The 24,907-nt window shown below is 33.4% G+C and overlaps 3 protein-coding genes and 1 pseudogene across 5 annotated transcripts; 2 read left to right on the top strand and 2 right to left on the bottom strand.

Annotated features, from left to right (window-relative positions):
* Nucleotides 1-188: 188 nt before the first annotated feature.
* Nucleotides 189-2,986, top strand: LOC131666117 (uncharacterized). Its single transcript, XM_058938514.1, has 4 exons — nucleotides 189-370; nucleotides 808-1,172; nucleotides 1,248-1,355; nucleotides 1,432-2,986. The coding sequence occupies exons 2-4, from the start codon at nucleotides 811-813 to the stop codon at nucleotides 1,745-1,747; spliced, it is 786 nt and encodes a 261-aa protein (XP_058794497.1). The 5' UTR covers nucleotides 189-370; nucleotides 808-810; the 3' UTR covers nucleotides 1,748-2,986.
* LOC131666081 (uncharacterized) lies at nucleotides 2,705-7,977 on the bottom strand (annotated as a pseudogene).
* Nucleotides 7,092-13,534, top strand: LOC131666116 (exostosin-1). 3 transcript variants are annotated; one of them, XM_058938510.1, is made up of 9 exons: nucleotides 7,092-7,156; nucleotides 7,418-8,069; nucleotides 8,967-10,015; nucleotides 10,102-10,303; nucleotides 10,423-10,542; nucleotides 10,614-10,844; nucleotides 10,926-11,192; nucleotides 11,449-11,699; nucleotides 12,015-13,534. In XM_058938510.1, the coding sequence occupies exons 3-9, from the start codon at nucleotides 9,126-9,128 to the stop codon at nucleotides 12,193-12,195; spliced, it is 2,142 nt and encodes a 713-aa protein (XP_058794493.1). In that variant the 5' UTR covers nucleotides 7,092-7,156; nucleotides 7,418-8,069; nucleotides 8,967-9,125; the 3' UTR covers nucleotides 12,196-13,534. The 3 variants fall into 3 exon arrangements, with proteins under 3 accessions (XP_058794493.1, XP_058794494.1, XP_058794496.1); XM_058938511.1 differs by lacking the exon at nucleotides 7,092-7,156 and having other exon boundaries at nucleotides 7,315-8,151; XM_058938513.1 differs by lacking the exons at nucleotides 7,092-7,156; nucleotides 7,418-8,069 and adding an exon at nucleotides 8,582-8,859.
* A 2,435-nt stretch (nucleotides 13,535-15,969) lies between these two features.
* Nucleotides 15,970-18,341, bottom strand: LOC131666080 (venom carboxylesterase-6-like). Its single transcript, XM_058938445.1, has 6 exons — nucleotides 18,147-18,341; nucleotides 17,417-18,085; nucleotides 17,175-17,337; nucleotides 16,757-17,086; nucleotides 16,568-16,694; nucleotides 15,970-16,501 (listed from the first exon to the last, which is right to left on the bottom strand). The coding sequence occupies exons 1-6, from the start codon at nucleotides 18,339-18,341 to the stop codon at nucleotides 16,330-16,332; spliced, it is 1,656 nt and encodes a 551-aa protein (XP_058794428.1). The 3' UTR covers nucleotides 15,970-16,329.
* Nucleotides 18,342-24,907: the final 6,566 nt, after the last annotated feature.

The following is a 24,907-nucleotide window of genomic DNA, read 5'->3' as shown; positions in this document are numbered from 1 at the left end:
TCATTTGTAATAATGTATAACGTCAATTTTTCAACACCACTCTGATCTTATGCTCTCGAAAGCCTTCCGTATTATGGCATCAACTATATCAGAAAAGGTTATGTCATTAAACACGTGCACGCGCTAACTACTCTGTGGCCGCTTGCCGCTTGAGGAGAGTCGAGAGACGCTGAGCCGGTTGTCCGCCGCTTTACCTCGGCTCAGTCCGATATCCAATCGCATTACACTTTGCTTTCGATCTTTGAAGACAACCTTGCTGTTACCATTAATTGTTATAGAGACAAAGAAACACGTTAATTTTTTAAACATATCACGCTGGAAAATTCATTTGTTTTATAGATCTATTTTATCTACTACATAAAATACAAGAGTAAGTATTCTATTATAATATCAATATTTATTTCTTATATCAGTCAAAGCACATGTTTAATGGTTTGTGAATCAACGTTCAAATAAATGTTCTCGACTGAACTTTGCAATTGAACTTAAATAAAAGAGATAATAATTGAAGAATGAATTATTAATTCTTAGATTCATTGTTTTTTTCTGCTTAATAAAGATCGTAAATTTTTGGTTAGATTCCACCATGATATACTTAAATGTTATTAAACTAATAAGAAATCGTAGCTACGACTTTGATATTTTGAATATTTATTAATAATATAATTAAATTTGTAAATATTACGATTAATTGACCTTTAATACTTTCAATTTAATGAAAAATAATAATTAATGCAAAAATATTGAACTCAAACTAAGTTCAACGATTAAATAATAATTATATATTGCTATAAATTGTTATTTTAGATCATGTTTAAGGTAAAAAGAGTAGACAGACCAAAAAAACCTAGAAGAACATCTCTTGAAATAGAAGAACAAAGTAGAACTTTGTATGTTCGTATACCCCATACAATAAAAAATGTTGATGAAATTAAAAATTTATTCTTTGGGGACATCAAAGTCAAATTACCTCGACAGTCTTCAAGGCATTGTCATGTTATATTCTCCACTGTAGATGAAAAAATAAAGAATTTGAAAGCTGTCAAAAAACAATTGATTGATGGAAAGCCTATCTTTATTAGTCCACCAAAGCCAATGAATTTGGAAAAGAAACCAAAACATAAAAAAATTAAAATTCCTGATCCAACAGCTGGATCCAAAACAGAGAAATAGTAAATAATTCATAGTATAATTCATTGTTGAAATAATATAATATTATAGTTACTAAGACAAAGTCTTTTTTACAGCATTTTTATTTCAAAAATACCACCTGGTGTAAAAGCTTCAGAATTAAGGGAAGCATTTCCAGGATCAGTGACTGTTGCATTACTGAAAGGTTTGGTGAATGGTAAAAGGTATTTATAATTATGTTGTTATTTATATTTTTTGTAATATAAGAAACATCTAAGAATATTAATTAACAAATTTTAGGAATGCCAAAATGAAAATGTCTTCCCCTCAACTATGTTTACATTACTCTAAGAAAGAAAATTGGCCAATAGTGAAAGAGCAAAAAGTTTCTGTGTATATTGCAAATAAACCAAGCAGCAGTAAAAATAGAAAACGAAAGAAAGTAGAATCTTTGAAAAAACACAATGAAAAAAAGGATCAAAAAGAGCAACCTATAGTGAATGATAGTGATTCTAAGAAGACAGATTTAAGTGAATCAGATGAAGATGAAGTTAGCGAAGAAGAGGATGAAAATACAGAAGAAGATGAAGAAGAACCATCCAGTGAAGAAAAATAAGAAATATATTTTATTAGATACAATTGTAAGATACTTATAGTTGTTTTTAGATTTTATTACTTTTTATTTCAAAAGTTTGCACTGAATTTAATAATTGTGTACAAAATAATTGTAATTTATTTTAAGTATATCACTGTTATAAAATGTGTTATTTCATAATTGAATTCATCTCAGCTTGAGTTTATCACAGCTTTTTTTATGTTGTAACTTTAACATTTGTATGAGTTGAAAGAAAAAATAAATAAAAATTTATGTGCTTAAAATAATGCTGCAACCTAAAAACAAGCTGAAAACTCCACTTAACGAAACTAAAAATTAGAAAATATAAATATTTAATTGAATTTGAATAAAATAATTGTAGTAATTAAAAAAAATTAATACATAACCCTAAATTAATCTCGATTTATTACAAAACAATGCCTCAAGAAAACAAAGAAGATTGAAATATTTAAACTTCCAGCCTTAAACTATGCAGCCTCGAAGAGTTTGTCGGTAATTGTAGCGGTGTGTACTTGGTGCTTCGCAGTCAGGTAAACAATCGCACTGTGGATCACGCAAAATCAGCTAGCAGATTTCCGATATGATATGAGCTAAACAAAGGACATACGTCAAGTTGCAAAGTACATTAGATCGTTCATTGTTGATGGAGTAAAATGGATTGTAATTGCATAAATTTTGAATCACTATTCTGAAAACTTATGTAGCATCTCTTGAAGTAATAGGCATGTCCTTTTCCCAATGTTCTGAAAATTAAACGTCGAGGAAATAATAATCTAATGAATATTTGATAAAATATTACGTTTAGTACCATTGATATTTAAATAAAAATGATACATGATATCCGCAAATGCGAATCATGTTACCAAAGATCGCATTTATTTAAATAATAGAGATATGCATTTTCCGAGAACTAATTAAATTTCAAATAATTTCCCTGTGAGCCATAGCTATTTAAAACTATTCATTACTGCTGATCAGATAAGTGCCATAAAGTTCGATAATTATCTCGTATCTAGCCCCATCCGCATAAATTCCAAAGCGTTCGGCTCGGGAACCGTATACTTATCGTGTATAAGAAAGCCATCTCCAAATTTTATCGAGGCAATGCGATCACTTATGTTGAAGGTTTTAACAGCTCATACAAAAGGTAACGCGTGCCAAATTTCGCTTTGCTTAAGTGTTGCTCTTTTCCTGGATTTCTGTATATGCTGTGAATAATTATTTCATGTCGATCGATACAACTATAACAAAAATCAACAATTAATAAAATCCCTAAGTTTTCATTGACCATGTAATTGAACGAACAGCAAACATCGGTATGAGAAACTTATCGCAATCTTCAGTCTGCCTATCATAGATGCAAGTGAGTAACAATTTACTGCCATTTGATGACAACTGTGCGAGAAGTTACGGTAAATTCATGCGATTCGCATCGTCAAGTTCCGTCGAAAAATGATTCAATGGATAAACTATCTCGTGCAAGTGCTGAAGACCTTCGGCGAAGTCCATGACCAGGAAGCCTCAAGGTATGAATCTTCAATGCATTATCAAATTAATCATTGATTAGCACGTCGATAAAGTTAAGAGAATAATGTTTCTTAAATAATGATGTTTTTTTGAAAAATACATATTTTACAGATTATTTCAAGTTAACATTTTGAGAAATCCGAGAATGCATTTGAAATAAATTAGATTGAAATTAAAAGTTACCTCTTCCGCCAACAATAATACAATTAAATTAATGCTGACATAAAAAATTTATATTTCTAGAACTCAAGATCGATTCTGCACATCAATATGGTTGTAGTCGCTTTGTACCTACGAGATTTCTTTGGCATAATGTGACCGCAAGTACAGTGGTTTTCAACGATGAATATTGGTTTAAATACCACGGTCAGCCACCTGTTCGCTGATAAAATTTATTTGCGGATTGACCGGCAGACACCAGCTATATTATCACGACATATAACCATAGGGATCTACTACGATGTCATTTGTGATGTTAACTACTGCAAGATGAGTTCGGCACATTATTTCTACATACTTGAATTTTTATAATAAAACTCAACGGTATTTAAAAAACGATAAAGCAAAGTAATGTCAACCTAATGCCATCTATAGATAAAACTCATTGATTAATTAATTTAAAAACTTTAAATTAATTAAATATTCTTGAAACTAGTATCTCCATGCGCTATTTATATTAGACTGACACTGACTGATAGAAATAAAAAATCGATACAGCTATCGATTATTTTATATGTAGAATAATTAAACTCAGAGGTAGGATATACACACGAAAGTATATATTGAAAACAGAGAAAATAAAAAGTAATACAGAGAGAGGTTGTTCAGGCAATGCATCAGTTGAAACCATCGATTCACATGCAAATTCCTCATGAACTTGCACCAGCGTATGCAGAATTTCTTTAAACAGAACAATTTTATCTGATTATCAACTAAATTTCTTTCCCTCGCTTCATTCCTGAAAGTCATTTATTTAAATCACGACAAACATCTTTAGACAAAATCATTCGACAAAAAGTTCGACATTGTACATAGAAAACTACGTGTTATATCGCAACGGTACGCCGACTATTCATTACTTATCGACGTGCCTTGACGTTGACCATCGCGTGTCTGCTTACGTTGCACACATTAATTGCACGTTAATTGTACGTCCGCACGTCTTTCAATTTTTATTTTTGATTTGTATCTAATATATAAGAAGCCAATATTTGATTATTGATAAAAACTACGTAGATCGATCCAAAATATTTAAAGTTTTTCGTGTAAAACATTAAAATGCTTCTGAGATTCAGCAAATCCGAAAGTAATTGGACCAGCTATTGACGAGATAATTTTTCGCGCATATCTTTGAAACGACTTAAACCGATTTCAGTATAGGAGTGGACTCGTTTGAAATAGTGGGTGATTCTTGACAACTTCGATTGGCTCAGAAACCCTCGGTCACGGATTCTTTCCAGATTTTGCACAATGAAGTTGTTGTACACATTGAAGTGAATTTGCTCCCACATTTTCTTATCGAAATATTTAGTATATCAAAAGTTATTAACTATTACGGAAAAATGATAAACAATTTTCGAACGGTTATATTTCAAAAACTAATAAAGATATGGAGGTCAAACTTTTTTACAAAATACATGTAATATCTTATAAACTTTCTAAATAATTACAATTAAAAATAGTTCAAAATAGTTTCAAAAGTTATGAACTATTATTTTAAACAATGACAAAGAACTCAAAAAGGAGTGCTTTTTAATTCTTACTTCGATTGATTCCTGAGGGTTCTTACTATAGAAATCAGTCATTAAAAATTCAAGTGTCCGACATATCAAAAGATATGACACCAATTAAAAGAAGACACTTAAATATTTCCGACTTTAAAAAATATACCATATTTTTGTATCAATACTATTAATATGCAAAAAACATATGGTCTGAAATTTTTTTTGTAGATTTGGTTTGCCGCAATTATATTTATTGCTTTCGATTGTTAATATATCTATTACTTTGATCGATATTGCTTAGGTCGATAGCCGAGTATTTAAAAAAATATCATCAAAATCGATTGCAAATTGCGATATGCATGAGGATTTTGAGAAGAAAAGACGGAAATATACCTCTGTGTTTTACAAGCGTATATGCGCTTAAATGGTTTTTTTTAGTTGGTGCCACGCCTTCTGATACATCAGGCGCTTAAATTATATGACTGATTTCTATAAAAATAACTCTCAGGAATCCGTTGAAGCAAGAATTTAAAAAAATACTACTTTTTTAGTTATTCGCAATTGTTTAAAATAATAGTTAATATAACTTTTGAAACTACTTTGAACTATTTTTTGTTATAATTATTTAGAAAATTTATAAGATGTTTTCCTTGATAATAAATAACTTTTGATATAATGAATATTTCGAGAAGAAAATGTAGGAAAAAGTTTACTTCAATCTGTACAATTGTGCATAATCTAAAAAGAATCCGTGACCAAATCTTTCTGAGCCTATCGAAATAGTCAAAAATCACCCATATGTTCCTGGAAATAATCCGATTTCATCAGTAAATTGATTGAAGCACAACTTTACAAGTAATTGCAACAAATTTTGAAGTTGACTTTAATACCGTTCGGTTAGTAGAATGTAAAGCCGTCGACTAAGTACACGAACCTGCCTCACTTGTCATATACGTCCAACTCCCAAGGTGCAGACTATAGTATTGTAAACTGTATTTGAATATAATCTAATACTTTCTTTCTTGTTGATGCTGTACCATAAACCTTTATAATATGCAATAATAAATAACAACTATCCTTATTCTTTTCGTGTTCATTGACTTGAGTCCTCAAAGGACGCTTGGTTTTACCCATGTATGTTGCGTCATCATTCATACAATTTATTTTATATATTACGTTAATTCTCTTTTTTTTTGGCGTTACGTCTTTTCCCGATCTTACGAAATAGTTTTATTAACCAATATTCAATGATTTTAAAAGTGAATCTATCATTACTTGTTTTTTTAATGCGTCAATCGTTTCAAAACTAAGAAAACTTCATCTTGTCAAGGTTGTCATTTTCTAATTTAAATTAACATAGAGCGCTTCTTCAGAAAATCGTAAAACTTTGATAAGATAAAGTTTATTTTGTTCTGAAGCAACTAATGCATTAAAAAAACAGGTAACGGTACTTTTACAAAAGTTATTAACAAAAATGTGCTTAAACATCGATATCTCAGCACTATGTCGATTCTTTTTCCTCCTACTAAATCACTTCTATAATTTTCTTCAATCTATATTAAGACTTCAAATTTGTTACACATATTCTTGGAATATTGATAAATAATCTAGTATTTTTATAAATTGATTATTGGAAAATTTGTAACAGATTTAACGATTCAAATTACTTATTTATAATAATAACTTTCGAGATCATAATTTTTTATAAACAATCAAAAATATTTATCGGTTTATAGAAAAGACTATCAGAAACTTTACGCTTAAAGAAGTTTTCCCAAGTTTTTTCTCTTTAATCCATCTGTAACTTTCAAAGTGCGATCGAGTTGAACTAATGAAACGCTATTTTTTCGTTGCGCGGAGCCCTTTTTGACAACCGCTGAGCAAAAGAACATCTTTAACATACTGCCATTTAATGATATTAGGCTGATTTAAAAAGCCACGCAGCAAATATGATTTAAAAAAAAACTGACAACAAAGTACCTCATTCAAATGCAATCTTTTCGCTGATTTTGCTATAATCGTATGTGGCGCGCGTGCAGATTTTCTTAATTAAATTTCTACGCAGCGCCGCAGTGAGGCGCATATAGGCTTCAAAGGCGCCGACAGTGAACAGATTCGCGCTTATGTGAATATATATATATATATATCTACATCATGAGTGCGTAAGGATACCATACACACACACACACTCTCTCCTTTTCCCTCTACTCACATGAACACATGCGTATATATAGTATCCAAACCACCAATGAATACTATATATGTGTGTGTGTATATATATATATATATATATAGTATCCATACCATCTTATCTCATTCTCCGAGTTATTTTTTTCTGTTCGATTTGCCTTGATGTTCTATCGCGCTCATTAATCCATTAACATACTTTAACCATTACATATCACAAAAAAATCAACAGAGGATTCTCGGGGAATATCTGTTCATTGGGATGCGCGCGCGCCTCCACCTACACACACGTGGATGGCACTAGAAGAGCCGTACAACTGACGACGTACGTACAACTTTCTGTCAGCTTAGATAAGAGGAATAGATAGCGGCAACAGAAAGAGGGAACTGCTTTTTACTACACCGCGGCTCTGCTCGAGCACAACAAGAATAAAAAAGCCGAGCACTAGTGTCAATCTCTGCACAAACACAATCAAGCAGTGTATATATAGTACAGTTTGTCGTTTGACGGAAAAGACGCCGTCGTACGAGAATCAGAGAAAGAGAGAGAGAGAGAGAGACACACACACACACACACAGCAGAGACAGAGAGTGAGTGAGGCACGAAGAGGAGGTGATGCCGGGGCGTGATTTCCTCGTTCGACAGATAGTTATATCTCATCTCGGTTAACCTATTCAAGTATGCTAACAAACCAGCCTTACGAGAACGTCAACACCACCACTATCATCATCGCGGCTACCTGTACCACTGACGACGTCGAGAACGACGACGACGACGAGGACGCCGAACATCCTTATTGCATTATTCATGTGCTACTCAATGACTGATGCTTTCAACGCAAGACTGACAGATCCTCTTCCACATAGTTTTAGTCAGTGAATAGGTAACGCTTCGTGTTGACTCTTTCTATTCTGTCTCTCAATACTTGTCATTACGTAGTTCGTCATCATCTTGAACTTCAAAGAGTTAGTATATAGGTATTTTATTTTCAGACTAATCGTTAGAACTTGCGTATTTTCGCGATTTTCAATGTAATTCACTTTTTGATAATAGTATTTGTTCATTTTTTTTCTCTTCATTAAATATAATACGTAAGAACTATTCAAACATTGCATTTGTACATGCATTGATTTTTTTAACCATTCAAAAAAATGATTATGCGGTTTCCTTCTGCCTAATCATTAGCATTTACCGCTTACACTATGCTATAACATACAATTTGAATAACTTTAAATTTTAAAATACTTTTCTCAAGTTTTTTTTTAATGTGCTTACAGCTATTAAAAATAAAAGTATTATTTAAAATTACTTTAAACTTTAATAACTTTAATTATGCTTGAACTGTTATCAGTAATAACTAAATGTCATTGATGACAATGTTTGAATATTTATTAATCTGTGACTGGAATTTATAGGTAAATACACATGCAGTTGACTGCAGTCCAATTACTAACCTATCATTGTACTAAATTCAATAAGACTAATAAATGTTGAAACTGAATTATCTTTAAGAAGGTCAGTACTTTGACGCAATTGACTAGTCCATCAATTACTTTATTGCCTTGATGCTGCTATAGTATATTATCATACTCAAATGTGTGATTATTATACATCATATTTCAATGTTATCATGTGGACTTTGAATATAGTTAATTAATTGGTCACTTTTCTGGGTAGTTTTATTAATCAGTTATTTCCTTTATTTGAATAATAAACATTTGTGATTATATATAATTGTTAATTTCATCTATTAATTGTCAATATAAAAATTTATTTTCAGCTTGATGATGATATCAATAGAAACTTTAATTTAGACTTGGTGTTATCCAAGTAAAAAATCTAGAAGTGGCATACAATGCGTATCCATGAAGAGTTATGGTGGCTGTTTCGAAAGAAAGATGTGTAGAGTTAACTATTGTGCATTGCCATAGAACTAAACATGCAAGCAAAAAAGCGTTACTTACTTGTCTTTCTGACTTGCGCTTTTCTTGCCTTTTGCTATTTTGGAGGTTATCGATTAAAAGGAGAGAAGAGTTCAACCAAAAAGTTGACAGCTGATGATTTACCCTCCTTCAATGTTTATGATCCTAACTGGAGAACAAAGCAAGAATTAGAATACACAAAATCTTTAAGTCAATCACCCATTCCTCCAAATTTAAGACAATGTGATATGAAAACATGCTTTGATTTTACTAAATGTAGAGAAGGATATACTGTTTATGTGTATCCTATCGAGGATGCCATCAGTCCACTATACCAAAAAATATTGAATGTCATCACGGAATCCAGATATTATACAACGGATCCAACAAGAGCTTGTTTATTTGTTTTAGCTCTAGATACGCTTGACAGAGATCCTTTATCGACTGAATTTGTACATAATCTACCAACAAAACTCGCACGTTTGCCATATTGGAATAATGGAAGAAATCATTTAATTTTTAATTTATATTCAGGCACTTGGCCTGATTATGTAGAAGATGCTTTGGCCTTTGACTTTGGTTATGCCATGATAGCCAAAGCAAGCATGTCCAAGTTCAAATTGAGAGATGAATTTGATGTATCCATACCACTTTTTGCTAAGCAACACACTGAAAGGGGTGGAGAACCTGGTCAGGCACTTCACAATCAATTCCCTGGTAAAAAGAAGTTTTTAGCAGCTTTCAAAGGTAAAAGATATGTTCACGGCATTGGATCTGAAACAAGAAATGCGCTCTATCATTTACATAATGGAAAGGATATCATATTTGTAACTACTTGTCGGCATGGAAAATCTTGGAGGGAATTACAAGATGAACATTGCCAGGAGGATATTCGACTATATGATATGTAAGTTGAAATGCTTATGATAAGTTTACTTTTATTTAATACTTCAAAAAAACCAATCAATGCTCATTAACTATGTATATTTTTAGGTACGACTACGACGTTCTTCTTCAGAACTCAACATTTTGCCTGGTTCCTAGAGGTCGTCGACTTGGTAGTTTTCGATTTTTAGAAGCCTTAAGAGCAGGATGTATCCCTGTTATTTTAAGCAATGGATGGGCTCTTCCATTTCATGAACACATTGATTGGTATCAAGCAGTCATTTTTGCAGACGAACGACTCCTCTTTCAAGTGAGTTTCTTAAAAACTACATTATAAATAGAACTTTGAATAGCTTGTAATCTCAAGAATCCAAATAAATTTCAGTTTAAATGAAACGTGAATAATTGTTAATACGATATAATTTTCAGGTGCCAGATATTCTTAGATCTGTACCAGATACGAAAATTTTTTCATTAAGGCAACAAACTCAATTTTTATGGGAGAGGTATTTTTCGTCGATAGAAAAAATTGTATTCACCACATTTGAGGTAACTATACCTAAGTTTTATCGTAAAATTTTTATTTATAACACTAATTATTGATTTTTACTGTTCAATAGGTCGTTCGAGAGCGCATTCCTTGGGAAGGTCATAGAGAATTACGTGTTTGGAATCGACATCCAGGTGCATTGGCAATTCTACCAAAATTTGCGGATACTCAACAAGAACTCCCGTTTCAAGAATGCAAACCTGGAAACGCTTTTACAGCCGTAATTTATTCACAATTAGGATCCACTGCAGTACTCTTCCGGTTATTAAAAACTCTTTCGAAAAGCCAATATTTAGATAAAGTTAGCATTTTTAATATTGCAAATAACGTTTTTTAATAAATTAAAAATATTTTAATCGAGTGCTTTTGATATTTTCCATAGATCATCCTGTTGTGGAACTCTGACATTCCAATACCGAGGAAGTCACGATGGCAGGGTATTAAAGCGCCCATCCACGTTATTCCAGCTACAGGCATATCTCAAAGATTCTACCCACACCCTCAAATAGAAACTAGTGCCATATTTTCTTTAGACGAAGACGTAACATTAAATACTGATGAAATTGACTTTGCTTTTGTCGTTTGGAAAAGCTTTCCCGATCGCATCGTCGGATATCCGGGAAGATCCCATTATTGGGATGACTCAAAAGTAAATTCAACTAATAAATCATTTTTTATTTTCTTTGTCAAGCTACACTGCCAATGTTTTTTTTTATTTCCGTTTTAAAAAAATATATTGACTTTTCTTTTTAAAGAATGTGCACAAATTTTTAGAATATTTTATGAATATGAGCAAAAAAAATTGTGTATTAAATTCTTTTTAACTTCCGCCACGATAATAAATATTTTACTCTTTTGATTTATTCAATGAAATAAAATGACATGTTTTTTGCTTGTTTTTGTAGCGGTCATGGGGTTACACAAGTAAATGGACAAACGATTACAGTATGGTGTTAACAGGAGCTGCTGTATATCATCGTTACTATAATACGTTATATACCGAAACTTTAAGTTCAACGCTTCACAAAACTGTAGAACAATCTCAAAATTGTGAAGATATTTTGATGAACTTTTTAGTGAGCCATGTTACTCGTCATCCTCCTATCAAAGTGACACAGCGTAAAATGTATAAAGATCCAAATGCTGCTGGGAAAAAGTAAGTCATTTCACTTTACTTGAAATGTTAGTAAACTAAATTATTTAACTCGTCCGGGAAAGTAGAGTCTGGTTTTGTATGAGGTTTACACCCGAACTCCGCTTTGCTTGAGTGTAAATGAGAAAGAGACGAGAATCTCTTTCTTGAACCTATTACGTACGGTATTTTTTTAAAACATGTGGAAATAAAGAATATTAACGCATGTTTTTCACTGAGCATGCGGCAAAGTTATACTTTCCGCACGATGTATTGAAATAAAATTCTTTAGCTCTGCATTAAATATATAGAGTATATTTATATTTATTTAATTTTCAGGTCGCCTTGGAATGATCCAGATCATTTTACCCAGCGGCAAACGTGTATGAATACATTTGTCGCAGTTTTCGGTTATATGCCATTACTGCGATCGAACATGAGACTGGACCCTGTACTTTTTAAGGACCCTGTAAGCAACCTGCGTAAAAAATATAGACAAATTGAATTAGTTGATAACTAGAAATATATATCCGTTTGATTAACGAATATGTAATATGTGGTTAAACGAAATGACGTTAAACGAATATGTATGTTTATTGTAAGATTATGCGTGAAGCGAGCGAATTTCATAAGATTGTATAACAATATATCAAATTTATGGCCGTGTCATTTATTGGTAGTTCAGCGAGTCTATGAACAATTAGAACAAATGTATAGAAAAGATACATGCAAGTATCCTTAAGAACAATAATTACATAGATGTTAAAAATTACGATATAAAATTATAAATTATTAAACACATCACGTGAGCTTCGGATCTCTCGCGCTAGATCGACCACGACGAATCGTATTATATGGAGAAAAAAAAAAGAAAATGATATTTTTTGTGATTGACTAATTGTGCTCGCACATCTTTTTTACATTTTTGAATGACTTTAAGCGCAAAATGTCAATAATTTTTACGAGTTAATTGCTCATTAGACTTAATAATAATTGTTTCGTCCAAAAGTTATCGCGCAAAGCTCCAAACGTCCTTACCATATCAATATAATTAACGAGCGACACTGCAGTACAAATTTGACAAAGAACGAAAAACATAATAACGATATCAACAAATCGAATGACAGAATAAAAAAGAAAAACCAAAATAGGAGATCCGACGTTAAAGCCGTGGGTGATACTTTACCAAAATGTAATCGCGCGTCATGCAGCTATAAAGTGTGTACATAAATAATCCGTTTGATAGTTATTAATGTAGCAATATTGTTTGACAGAAAAAATGAACATGTGCGAGAGTGAGTGCCTTTCTAAAATGCCATCGTTCCGCCAAGTCCTTTCATGCGACGACAGAACCCGGATGTCCTTGCCCTCGTGAATTCCCCCATCCTTTCTTCACGTTCTCGGACTTTTGTTTTCGTTCAAGCTCGTCAAGGTTAATGGTGTCAACGATTATTATTGACGAATACAAATCTATTTCATTCCTTTTTTCTGTTTTTTTTTGTATATTCGACCTGTCGTTGCTTTTTTTGTATATTCGACGAAGAAATATTATATCATTCCACACTTAAAATCATGCTAGCGTGGAGATTGCCATATAATTAGTTTTACTAGAGAAAAAACACTTAGGTTTTTACGTATATAGATAATTTAATACGGAATTACGTAAAAGGCCATAGCTTTTCAATTGTATTATATTGTACTTCGAAAATTTTGTACATGTAGCATTATCAAACGTCTTTTTTTGAACGTTTACGTGCAATTTATTTTTTATTGTTGTATACTGTTTGTTACAAGTAAATTTTACAAAAAATATAATTTTATTTAATTGGTCAATGTACTTGGAAATATGTATGTCTTCTTTTCTCTCTTTAATTTCCTGTCGAAAAACTATTAAAAAATGTAGTCATGATAACTTCATGATTATTTAATCATAATTGAGGTGAGTTAAACATTGAACACTTGATATATTTTCCAAATAGTAAATACAGATTTAAGGAAACTTTTAACATTTTTTAATATTATGTACGAAAGAAATTTATTGCACTCAACTGTCGTACTTTCTTTTAGATTCGATTAAAATATACGATTTGTGAAAATATATATTAATTGATTATACGTCTTATTAATCGATTATATCTTGAAATTTGGAGACACCCACATATCCGAACAGAAATGGTATGCGAGCCGTGCATACAAGTGAAAGTAAATGAGAAAAAAAGTAGCGTGTTACGCAGATGTGTGTCATGATGAAATTTGGATCAGCCGATCGACCACATCAAATAAAAATATAATATATTTCAAGTTTTTACTCGAGCGGTTACATAGATTAGATAAATGTTACGTGGAATCTATTTCCATATAAAAATCACCTTACTAAAGTTGTACTCCCACTTTGATTTCATAATGTATTTCAAAACTCGAAATACATTATAAATTAAAAAAAGAAGTGATTGTCTTTTTGAGATTCTGCGTAGCAACTGTATCCTTTTCACCCTCGCAAGCAACCTCTACCAAAATTTACAGTAAAACGTGATTGGTATCGTTATGTCCTCATTTTAATGCTATATAAAATTACCACTAGTCGGAAGCTCCTCATGAACCAAAGACAAAACAATGTTCGTTTTATTATTATATTGGAATCTTTTACTTTATCCTATAAGTGCGGGAAAGTCTATTTTTGCATCGTGTGGCGTTTATGCCCGCGCTCTATTTTTATGCAACGCATACGATGTTCGATTATGAGCGCACGCTCGGCCAAAAATGTACTCGCTTCGCTCGAGTGTAAACGCTATACGACACAACAATCTGCTTATTCAACGCGCCGTGAGGAAAGTACGACTTTGCCGCACGCTCGGCAAAAAAAAATGCCCTGAAATCGTCGCTCTCCAGGCGTTGTTTTGAAAAATATCGTATATAGCTAATATATTCGACAAAGAGATTCTCGCTCCGTGTGCCTTTCGTAGTAAACCTTACACGAGATAAAAACCTACATTCCTACACCAGTTGTAGGTAATGTACTATTGCCGCACTTGTATCGTACGGTGTTTTTTGATACGGCGTGTGCCAAGTACAATTTCGAGTGCACGGGACAACGTACGGGAAAGTGGTACTTTGCGCGCAGACTGTCGAAATCAGGGTGGGTGAGAATACAAAAAATCGACAAAGAAAATTATTACCAAAGTACGCAAACAACTTTAAACAAATGCTCAGTAGTTGCTTTAAATGGCGTTTCACGTATTTTAATAATAATTATTAAAGCGAAGTAAAAATAAACTAATAAATAATAATGGGACAACAAAGCACTGCAATTTCAGCAAGGTAACAAATGATCTAGCTTTGAAGTTATCAACGCGTAAATTACTTACCTCGAAAGCGCTTAACAACTAATAAATCCGGAAAGCGTTTGCTTATATCACATTAAATCCTACAATACGACTTACTCTAGTAACGACAACTGCTCCATTTCACGTCGAGAATAGCGGTCAATCAATCAAATTTATTTGATATTAAATTCTCGTTTGGAAAAAAAGAGCAGTTTATAATGATATAATCAGAAATCAATTATTCCTCAACTGCCATTTCATTCCTCCAACTGATTCGAGCGAATGGGATGCTGGATAATGTGCGCATAAAAAGTATATACGCTCGATTAAAGCGCTACTATGTGCCAAACGGGCTCTGAAAAAAAAGACCGGTGAAAAAATAATATGCGGCCGAAAGTTGGGCGTGTCACAATGACATAAGCGACAATTGGTTGATGAAACGACGGAGATAAAAGAGAACGAGGACAACTCTGGTTTGGATTATTATTACATATGTATGCAACATGTGCGAGCAAGAGAGAGGCATGCATATACGAAAGCGTAAATGTTCGAGCGCAAGAGCGAGAATGAGTTATGAGCTTGGCAAACACTTTAAAGGAACTTTAGTTGTGATGTATGAGCTGCTATACTTTAGGGCTCCTTCGTAAAAGTTTGTCTATTTTTCCTTTTTTTTTTATGGAGCAGCGATTTTGCGCAAGATTTTGAAATATTATGGAGTATGAAAGTCTTTGAATAAATTTACCATTTTTTCAATAGAGTATAAAAATTTGCAAAAAATGTCCATTCATCGAGACTGTAATTTTTTTGGCGTTCGACAATAATTATATTATACATTTTATGCATTGCAATTAGATTTCGTACGCGCCAAACACTTCTATCAAATCAATTTTCATTCAGAGTATTAAAAATGCAATATAACGAGCATTTATTAAAAAATAATCTATAATTGTAAAAATGTGTCTGATGAAATTTGAAATACATTAATCAAATGTAAGCTGTCCCTGACCGATGACAAGACCACCACATTTCTAGGCGCTGTCATTTGAAATAACCACATATATTACCATCGCGATGCTTGAAGGTCAACTAAAAATATATTTTCGTAAACATGCGACTGTTGCTCAAAATTTTGATCGAATGTTATATAAAATATCTGTGTGATGTGATAAATACAAATGTTTAAATTAGTACATTATAATTTAGTGTTAATAAATTCTTTTTAGTGATCAGATTCTGAATATATTTGCGCGTTTAAATGTTTAAATTAGTACATTATAAATAAGTGTTGATAAACTCCTTTTAGTGATCAGATTCCGAATATATTTGTGTGATTATACGGCTGTACAAATCTTTTGATGGGAAATAATTGAATTCCAAAACGTCTGTTGGGCAAAATTGCCACAACTTTTTGGTATCAAACAGTTTGGTTCAGCTATAAGCAGGTATTGGAGAGATGAATTATTTGGAGCTACTCTCGGCCATTGAACGGTAATTTTCGGGACTCTAGAAAGACATACAAACAATAGTACTTGTGAACGAACACTAAGACAGATTTTGAGTGAATTGTACCCATTATAAGCCACGGACGTCCAAATTTTTATTAAATGTCTCTGCATAGTCATGTCATTCGCTGACTTGGTAGGCGACATCCTAGGATCTTTTATGACAAGGTGAATATCATCTCCGTGCGCAACACCTATGAAATCCACACTACTCGTAAGAATTGAACAAACATTAAATTGTATAACAATATTTCACCGAAATTCTGTTCTCTAAACGTCTGCCCATCGCTGAGACTCTCTTGCGCTCTGTAGGTGTGATAATAAAAAAATACCGGACTACTGTTAGCGGCCGCTTGTGCTTTGGCAGCGTTCACGGCTCCGACACCGAAGTGCCTGTCGCCAATCAACTTGGTCAAAGTGTGCAGAGTTTCAACGTTTATTGGCTGGTTGCCGAAATAATGTCGGCGAACGCGTTGAACCACGCTCTTGTGCTGTTCCTTCGGTACCGTGTACGAATAATCGAGTAAGACGGCTGCCACCGAGTTCCAATTCTTGTCCAGGCGCTGCAGAGTGTCTTGCGTGAATCCTAGAAGCGGAAACGGCAGTTAAAACGTTTGGGGCGACCGACGGGACGCGGCAAAAAATAAAAGAGAGAGAGAGCGCAACAACAGTACCTCGACTCACAGCCAGTCCTTCCTCGCTAACGACTCCAGTCACCCACGGCACGTCGTAAGCTTTACCTTGGCTCATAATGTCGCTGGGATAGTCGTCGATGAACGGATCGGCGCCGGATCTCTCGATCACGGGCCCAAAAAGAGGCGGCAGCCTTTGCCACAGCTAATCAAAATCAAATTGACGTCGTGTGGCGTCAACGTGGGCGCGCAACCCAAACCCATATAGTTGCGATTATGCGTACCTTCAGTTGTTTCTGAGCACTGACTAAGGCTTCGGCGGGCACACGCCTGAGGCATTCGACCAATTGTCCCATATCATCGTGAGTACATTTGAGCGCCTTAGCCAACGCAACGGTTTTAATGCGCGAGCATGCGGTCACTGCCGCGGGAATGTAAGCGCTGCCACTGAGAGATATACCGGCGTGAAATAGTCCGCGGCTCCAAGGCGACAAGTAGTGGTAGTGCACGCTGACTCCTCCGGCACTCGCGCCTATAAGTGTGATCTTGTCGGGGTTACCACCAAAGTGTTCGATGTTGTCGTGAATCCATCTGAGAGCCATGGACTGATCTTTCAAGCCCATGTTCCCCTGCACGACGTGGTCATCGGTGCTCAAGAAACCTAAGGATCCCATGCGATAGTTCGCCGACGCAAATATCACGTCGTAGTCGATCACGTACGACTCTTGGCCTTCCGCCGTTCTTCCGAATCGAAACGCGCCACCGTAGATGTAAAACAACACGGGCAATTTGACGGTAGGCTTCCTCTTGGTTGGCACGTAAATGTTCAAGTACAGGCAGTCTTCCGAGCCGACCACCGAATTGTTCTGCGGCGAGGGGGAATCTTGCAAACACGCGTCTTTTATTTGGGTAGCCTGTAGCTCACCCAACCAATTCTCAACGGCTACTGGTGGCTGAAATGCATCGTTATTTTAACAAAATCTTTTCAGCTCTATCGAGAACACCGATACTCACGCGAAATCGCCTTTCTCCGATGGGTGGTAATGCATAGGGTATACCTTGATACGCCTCATATATGTTATTTTGATAAGAGGTCAAATATTTGCCATGGATTTTTCCTGATTTTGTTGAAACTAGCGGGCATGATGATTCGTTCGACAAATGCTGCTTTAGTAACAAGAGCTTTAGAATGAAATCGGTGCAATTCATTTTTTTGGTAGTACAATACAACTTCTTGCAATGAATATCACTAATCGTTTATGATCAATTTGTTTTTATAAGGTTCGTTGTAAGAACAGTCGCAGAGAGACGCGACAGACGCGCGTATGATTTAACAGGATAATCGTGAATGTCACCGAGTTTTATGGTCGGTATATGTTAGTATTGTACATTTAGATAAGCTCGACGTAGACAATGCGGAGCGTAAACTGATAGAATCGCTATAATATAAGGTGCACTAAAATTTACTACAAAATATATAGTATTCGTGGGATATACTTAGATCATTATAAAATGTATTAAACCTTTACTAATTTCTACTATGGCCATAACAATTTTTTAGATGACGACATTGAAAAGTTTCTTACATAAATAATAATTTATATTACAATAACTATGTAATAACATGTTACAATATTACGTAATTCCAGTCATTAACGCGTGTACAGTAACCACTACAGCTTACTAATTTGATAATTCGCAGGGTCCACCTATAGATGGCGGTTCAATTCTCACAAGTGACAGAATAAATATTTGATTATTATATAGAAAAATATTAGTCTGAATCATGAATGTAAAAATGCTTGTCATTAAGAGGACAACGGAAAACAGCGTATAATAACCAACATATACTAATTTAGGTTATATTCCCAAGCATAATTCAAGATTATGGAAACTTTCAATGATAATTCGAATAAAAAGTAATATTTTAATTTAGTTTCCCGAAGCAGTAAAAATTTCTATGTATAAACATAGTTAAATTTACCGGGATATTTTGTTTATAGTAGTAATTACTATGGGTTTTAAATTTCACTATGTTATATAGTAAAATTTCCAACATTTAAATTTTACTATGTTCGATGTCAATTTTTACTAGAGTCAGAGTATATCCTACGATTACTATGTTTTGTAGTAATTTTATAGCACTGCGTGCCGTAAATCCGCTTGTACGCAATCTTTTTCCGTAGCGTTCAATAACGTAAGTGTTCAATAACGGCACCATTTTCTTAACGGCACAAACTCGTAATCAATCGTAATACTGAACGAAAATAGTATTTCCGTACATTTTCAAGTATCAAAACACTAAAATTATTTAAGTTATTCATAGCCAAATAAAAAAAAAAGTAACGCAATAAAAAGTTTCGAAAATTTCAGGTAATAACGTCCGTTTCAATTCTTTAATTTTGGATACAAAACAAAACTTTCCTTTCAACGTCAATATTTATTCATAATAAATCCAAATTGCAAGTATAATGTTTTTCGAAGAAAGTTAATAAACAAAAAGAAAATCTTTTCTTTTTTCATCATTGAAATGGTATCTAAGTAAAAAATATCTGAAATTACAATCATTTGCTAATATTACTAATAGCTTTCGTTATCAGTATAATGTGGTATAAATTGTTATCTTTTGCGTATGTTTTCAATGCCATACTCAAAAATAGATTACTTATTGGTCTTAAAACGAAATGACTTATCATCTGCTAGTGGTTATCAAAATAATATTATGACAGTTACTGTTATATAATTATTGTCATAAAATTTGAACTTGTCCATAATATACAAAATCAACTCAATTTTATATATATGTCTTATCACGACTGCATAACAATATCATCGGACAATGGGAAAAGATTTACACAACTCTGAGTTAGACTTCATTTTTTAATTTACTGAATCAAGATAGAGAGGTTGAAAAACAATTTTCTGCAGATGAAATCAACAAGCAAAACACCTAGAGAAACAATAATGAGGGGATTTTTAAGTTTGGTCATTTTTATCGTAAGGGATCAATTTTCTCATTTAGGTGTCTTTCTAACTTATGTAAAAACATGAGCATGAAAAAAATTTCAATAGATCCTGTAGAGTTGAAGAGGAATTTTGCAATTGTGTAATAAACAAATCTTATAAGAAAATTCGTAGATTAGAATAAGATATACGTTAAATTGTCAGTGTTACGCATTAAATTATTATATGTATCTAATATGGATGGGATCTTTTAAGCAATAAGTTTCTAATTTTTCGTTGTAGACACGTAAACATATAAATAATTTTCTTTTATAATACCTGTATAGTTTTGACATTGAATTATTGATTTTTAATAACTCGTTTAAAATATTGCTTTCACGATGTTATAGTTATCTTACGTAATAATTATTTAGTAACGGGGTAAATAGACTTCAATTTTATTAAACTCCATTTTAGATATTTATGCAAAAATATGTAGGTATTTCTGAATTATGATAGAATACTCCAAACATGCAATGTCTTTTTAAAATTTTTTTTCGAATTGATTATTTTATTAAAACTTTCTTGAAATAATTCTTGTTAATATTTCTCAAAAAAAAATCACACTTTTCATTTTCAAAATAATTTTATTTATTGTTAGTGATGTTTCAAATATAATTTTACCTCAATTCTGTTATTATTTCATACATTTATTTCTCGAGTCTCTAAAGTTGTATTCTTCAACAATAAAATTTGCCGTCAACGAAATGTAACTCGCATATGTATACATTTGATTCTCAAACGCTTCACAACGTTACTAACTTTAACTATAATGGATATTTTGCAGTAATCATATTCTTTTTTGCTATTTACTGCTATAAATTAGATATAAAAATAATCGGCATCATAACAAACACGAGGTTTATATGCGATAAATTCATATTTAAGAACAGTAACAGCATACCTTTTTCGCGGAACGTTCGAAATAGCTTTTACTCGTTTCGAATGGAATGACAAGCATATAATATCTTGCTCTCGCTTTCGACTATTTACTGTAAAAATTTGTTATTGTTCAACTATTCGTGACTTTAGTGTTTCTACGTGCAGCCATTATCGGCAAGTATGCCACGTATTTTTTAAGCGTCGAACGAAAATATTCGATAAGTATTATAAAAAACAGGAGCACTAAGAAAAATTACTTGAAAATTAGCCATAGTGATTTACAATTTTCCTTCGCTGAAAATTATCATAGCGTATGGGAATTTGAAACTATAGAGCCCTCCCGTAGTAAAGCAGCCTTATCCAAAGCCTATAATCATCGATCACCATTCTTTGGCAAATATGCAATGTGGGAACAGCAACACGTGCGACATAGCCGAATATTCATTCGCCCGTCCCTTCTAAACGTGTTAACTTTATGTAACGTAATTTTTTATTCGCCAAGTAAAACTTTGGCGTTATTAGAAATAATTAAAGCTGACTCGTCGACGGTCTCTTTTTATCGTCATTGTCGTCTAAGCTCATTAAGTATTCAACGAAATTCCTCCAAACAAAACCAGACCCCCCAGACGAAAAAAAGTGTATGAAAAAAGGGCATGATGCGAGAGAGAAAGAAAGAGCGAGTGAATGGTTTTCTCATAGGTCTTAGCGTCCCACGCTGCGGACAAACGAGACACGCGCCTTGCAGCCTCGTTGGCGCGGAATATCAGTTACGAAAGCTGGAGCGAAAAAAAAAATTGCATATCAATCTCATTCTCGTTCATTCTCGCTTTTCGTTACACGATCAAATGCGCGCATGTTGCTTCAATTTTGATTTTAACGACTTTTGCTTGACTATTCCACGTATCATTTGAGCGTATCGATTAATTTTTTTCATATGATTCAATTTACAATTACTACTGAAATGCTGGGGATTTTTGAAATAACATTCGACAAATGTACAATAATTTAATATATTTTTCTTCGTTTATCGTAGCTTTACAGTGTGATTGAATACAAAATTTTTAATGTCAACAGCTAACTAATTAGTAATAATAATCGGAAATAATAATCGGAAATGGCAATCCAAGTGTTTGGCTATTTACAAAAAATATATGTATTCTTATTTGTGACTCAATTTAATTATTCTGGCTTCATTCTTCATAGCTGCTGCTTTTTACTTTTATTTCCTGAGTTTTGGAGAATGTATTTTATAATAAACGAATTCCAATTGTAAAATTTTAACTCTAAATTTACATAGAACTTACATCTAGACCCAAATACTCGTGTATACCCGTTGATCAGAATCGTTGTAAACGTTATTAAAAAGGGCTATATCCATAAAATTTACAGCAATAACAATAGCTCTCGTTAGGTAACGTTTGCCGCGAAAATTCAGTCGTTCTCAATGAAATAATAAGTATATCGTGAAAAAATGCCCTTTTATATAAAAGACGGGTCTGAAGGTGATTGGCTACGGTCACGTGAATCGGGTTACTATCCGTAGCTCGGTAATTTTACATCGATTTAACATCAATCAATTAAGCGAATAAAATATAAGTAAGACAATTCGTAGACATAAAAAAAAAAAGTAAAACCCACATTCACTTAACGGCCTAACATTAAAATAATACTTATATACTTACATTACATTTATTCTTAGAAGATAAACTTATTGAATATCTATGTTATGAAATTGAGCTTCCAATAAATATAATCAACAATAAATATAATCAACAAAGAGAATCATAAATCGATGATTATTTTACATTTAATACTATGAAGTGTCTTCGGTTCAAATGGTGCAGTAATTTCTTGAAAATTTGTTTTTAAATAAAATTTTTAAATGTAAATCTAAAGTAAAAAATGTGACGGATGAATAGATAAAAGATATAAGTACGTTGATTACTGAAAGTGAAAAAATTTAGTTTATAAAAAGCACTGCCGGAAATAAGCTGAAACTGATTTCCAGTAATTTTGTCAACAAAATATATCTATTGATATTAGGATATTATCACATGAAAAGCATTGAATCGTAAGCAAATACGTTAAAAAGTAAAGAAAATGAAATGATCAGGCACAGCTGACGGTTCGATTTATTTAGAAAAAGAAAAAATGAAACGAACTTATTATCCTTCTTATTGTCTGTAGCTAATTATCTAAAGATCTCCTGCGTAATTGGATTTGAAATGATAACTGAATATATGAATATACACATAACTGGATTGTCATTTCCCAGTTAATACCAACGGATGTTATATGCATGGAATTGCTTTATGTATGTGGTGTATTTTAGGATATTTAATTACTCTTATAAATAGTTTTAATTTGATTGAAGCACGCGAGTATTAGTATAAATGAAAAATGAGCTCGTAAGGCGCGCTAGACCACACAAGTACGTCTGAAGTGTGATGAGCAATACGTCATTTTCCTACTTCAAACGAAGAGAGGACGTGTTTAAAATTTATTCTGTGACGTAAAATCTCTGGAAGAATTTATCCTCAAAATTTTTCCCCGTACTTCTCATCCTTTGTAGTAACATTTTCAGATTTTTATTTTTCAGAGCAAGTTGTGAAATTACGTACGTTGAATATCATTAACGAAGAAAAAACTTTCAAAAAATGTTTCCGTCTAGGTATGTCGCGTGAAGTATTCGATAATCTATTTATGCGAATAGTAGATTACACTTGACGTATCTATTGAAATCCGTAGTATTTAAAAATCTTGTATGGGTGAACAATAAAGTGATAGGCATAGTCAAAGGAAATGCAATCTAGATGACGCCATACATTAATTGGCCATCGAGAAGAAAAATATGAAATCAAGTACGAGTATGTCGAATAAATTTAAAGTTATTGTTCGAGCCGATTACGAATGACGCGCATTAGAGTATCCGTATCACTTAAACTGAAATCACGAAGTCACTTATCTATCTGAATTCGAATAAACTGAAGTCCTGAAATGGATACACACACAAATGGAGAACGATTCTGTGGGAGTTTACGAGATCTTTGAAAGTGATTGCTGCAGTACGCGAAAGTGTTGGTATTTTTCAGGGTCGACGCGAGCCCACGCGTTCAGGAGGCTTGCCCCCTTTTCTTAATCAGGCTGCTCGTGCTTTGGCGTTCGGCGTCGCTGGAGGTCGTTAGCTATTTATAACCATCGCGCGTGAGATTTTTCCAATGTCGAAACTTCCATAGATTGATTTCACACGCGAGATCGATGCCCGCAATCGCCAAGCCATTGTTTTGAAAATGCGCGTGAGCGTGCGAGGCTGACATTTCGTTGCAATCGCACCCGAGCTGCTAGAGTGGACGGGTTACTCGTGATATCTGGATTACATTTGACGCGTGCGCCTGTGAAAAATTAACGCCCGCCGTTTACTAATAGCATCCAAATTGCGCACACCATGTTCTATCGCTGGGCTTTATTTACGGTTCATGCTTAATGTCCACAACTGCACGTGTATGTCAAATAAATTAAACCAATTAAGCGAACGTGTAACACGCCCACGCCATTACTTCAGCTATCAATACGAGCACTGACATTTATATGATCCATTCGCAATGCTCGTCTCATACCTTCTTAATAACCTTTGCTCCCTTCGTCTGAGATCGACTATCGTATTTCCTGTATTCTAATGCGCAGTACGCAATTTGTTTGGCGAACTCTGACCGTGAATCTATTTAAATTTTACGTAAATGCTTTCTTCAGGTTTTTCTTCTTTTGACGTCAAACATTGGACGTCCGTATTAAATATCAATCGAAATAAAAAGTTGCAGAAGCTGTAGATATCCGAAAATTCTACAAAACGGCTTGTATATGCGAATTAATTTTTTATTCCACGTCACTTT

The sequence above is a fragment of the Phymastichus coffea genome, unplaced genomic scaffold, assembly GCF_024137745.1.
Source record: "Phymastichus coffea isolate CEN01 unplaced genomic scaffold, Cenicafe_Pcof_1.1 PCOF00056, whole genome shotgun sequence".
Classification (NCBI taxonomy): Eukaryota; Metazoa; Arthropoda; class Insecta; order Hymenoptera; family Eulophidae; genus Phymastichus; species Phymastichus coffea.
This window is presented reverse-complemented; position numbering and strand designations above follow the sequence as displayed.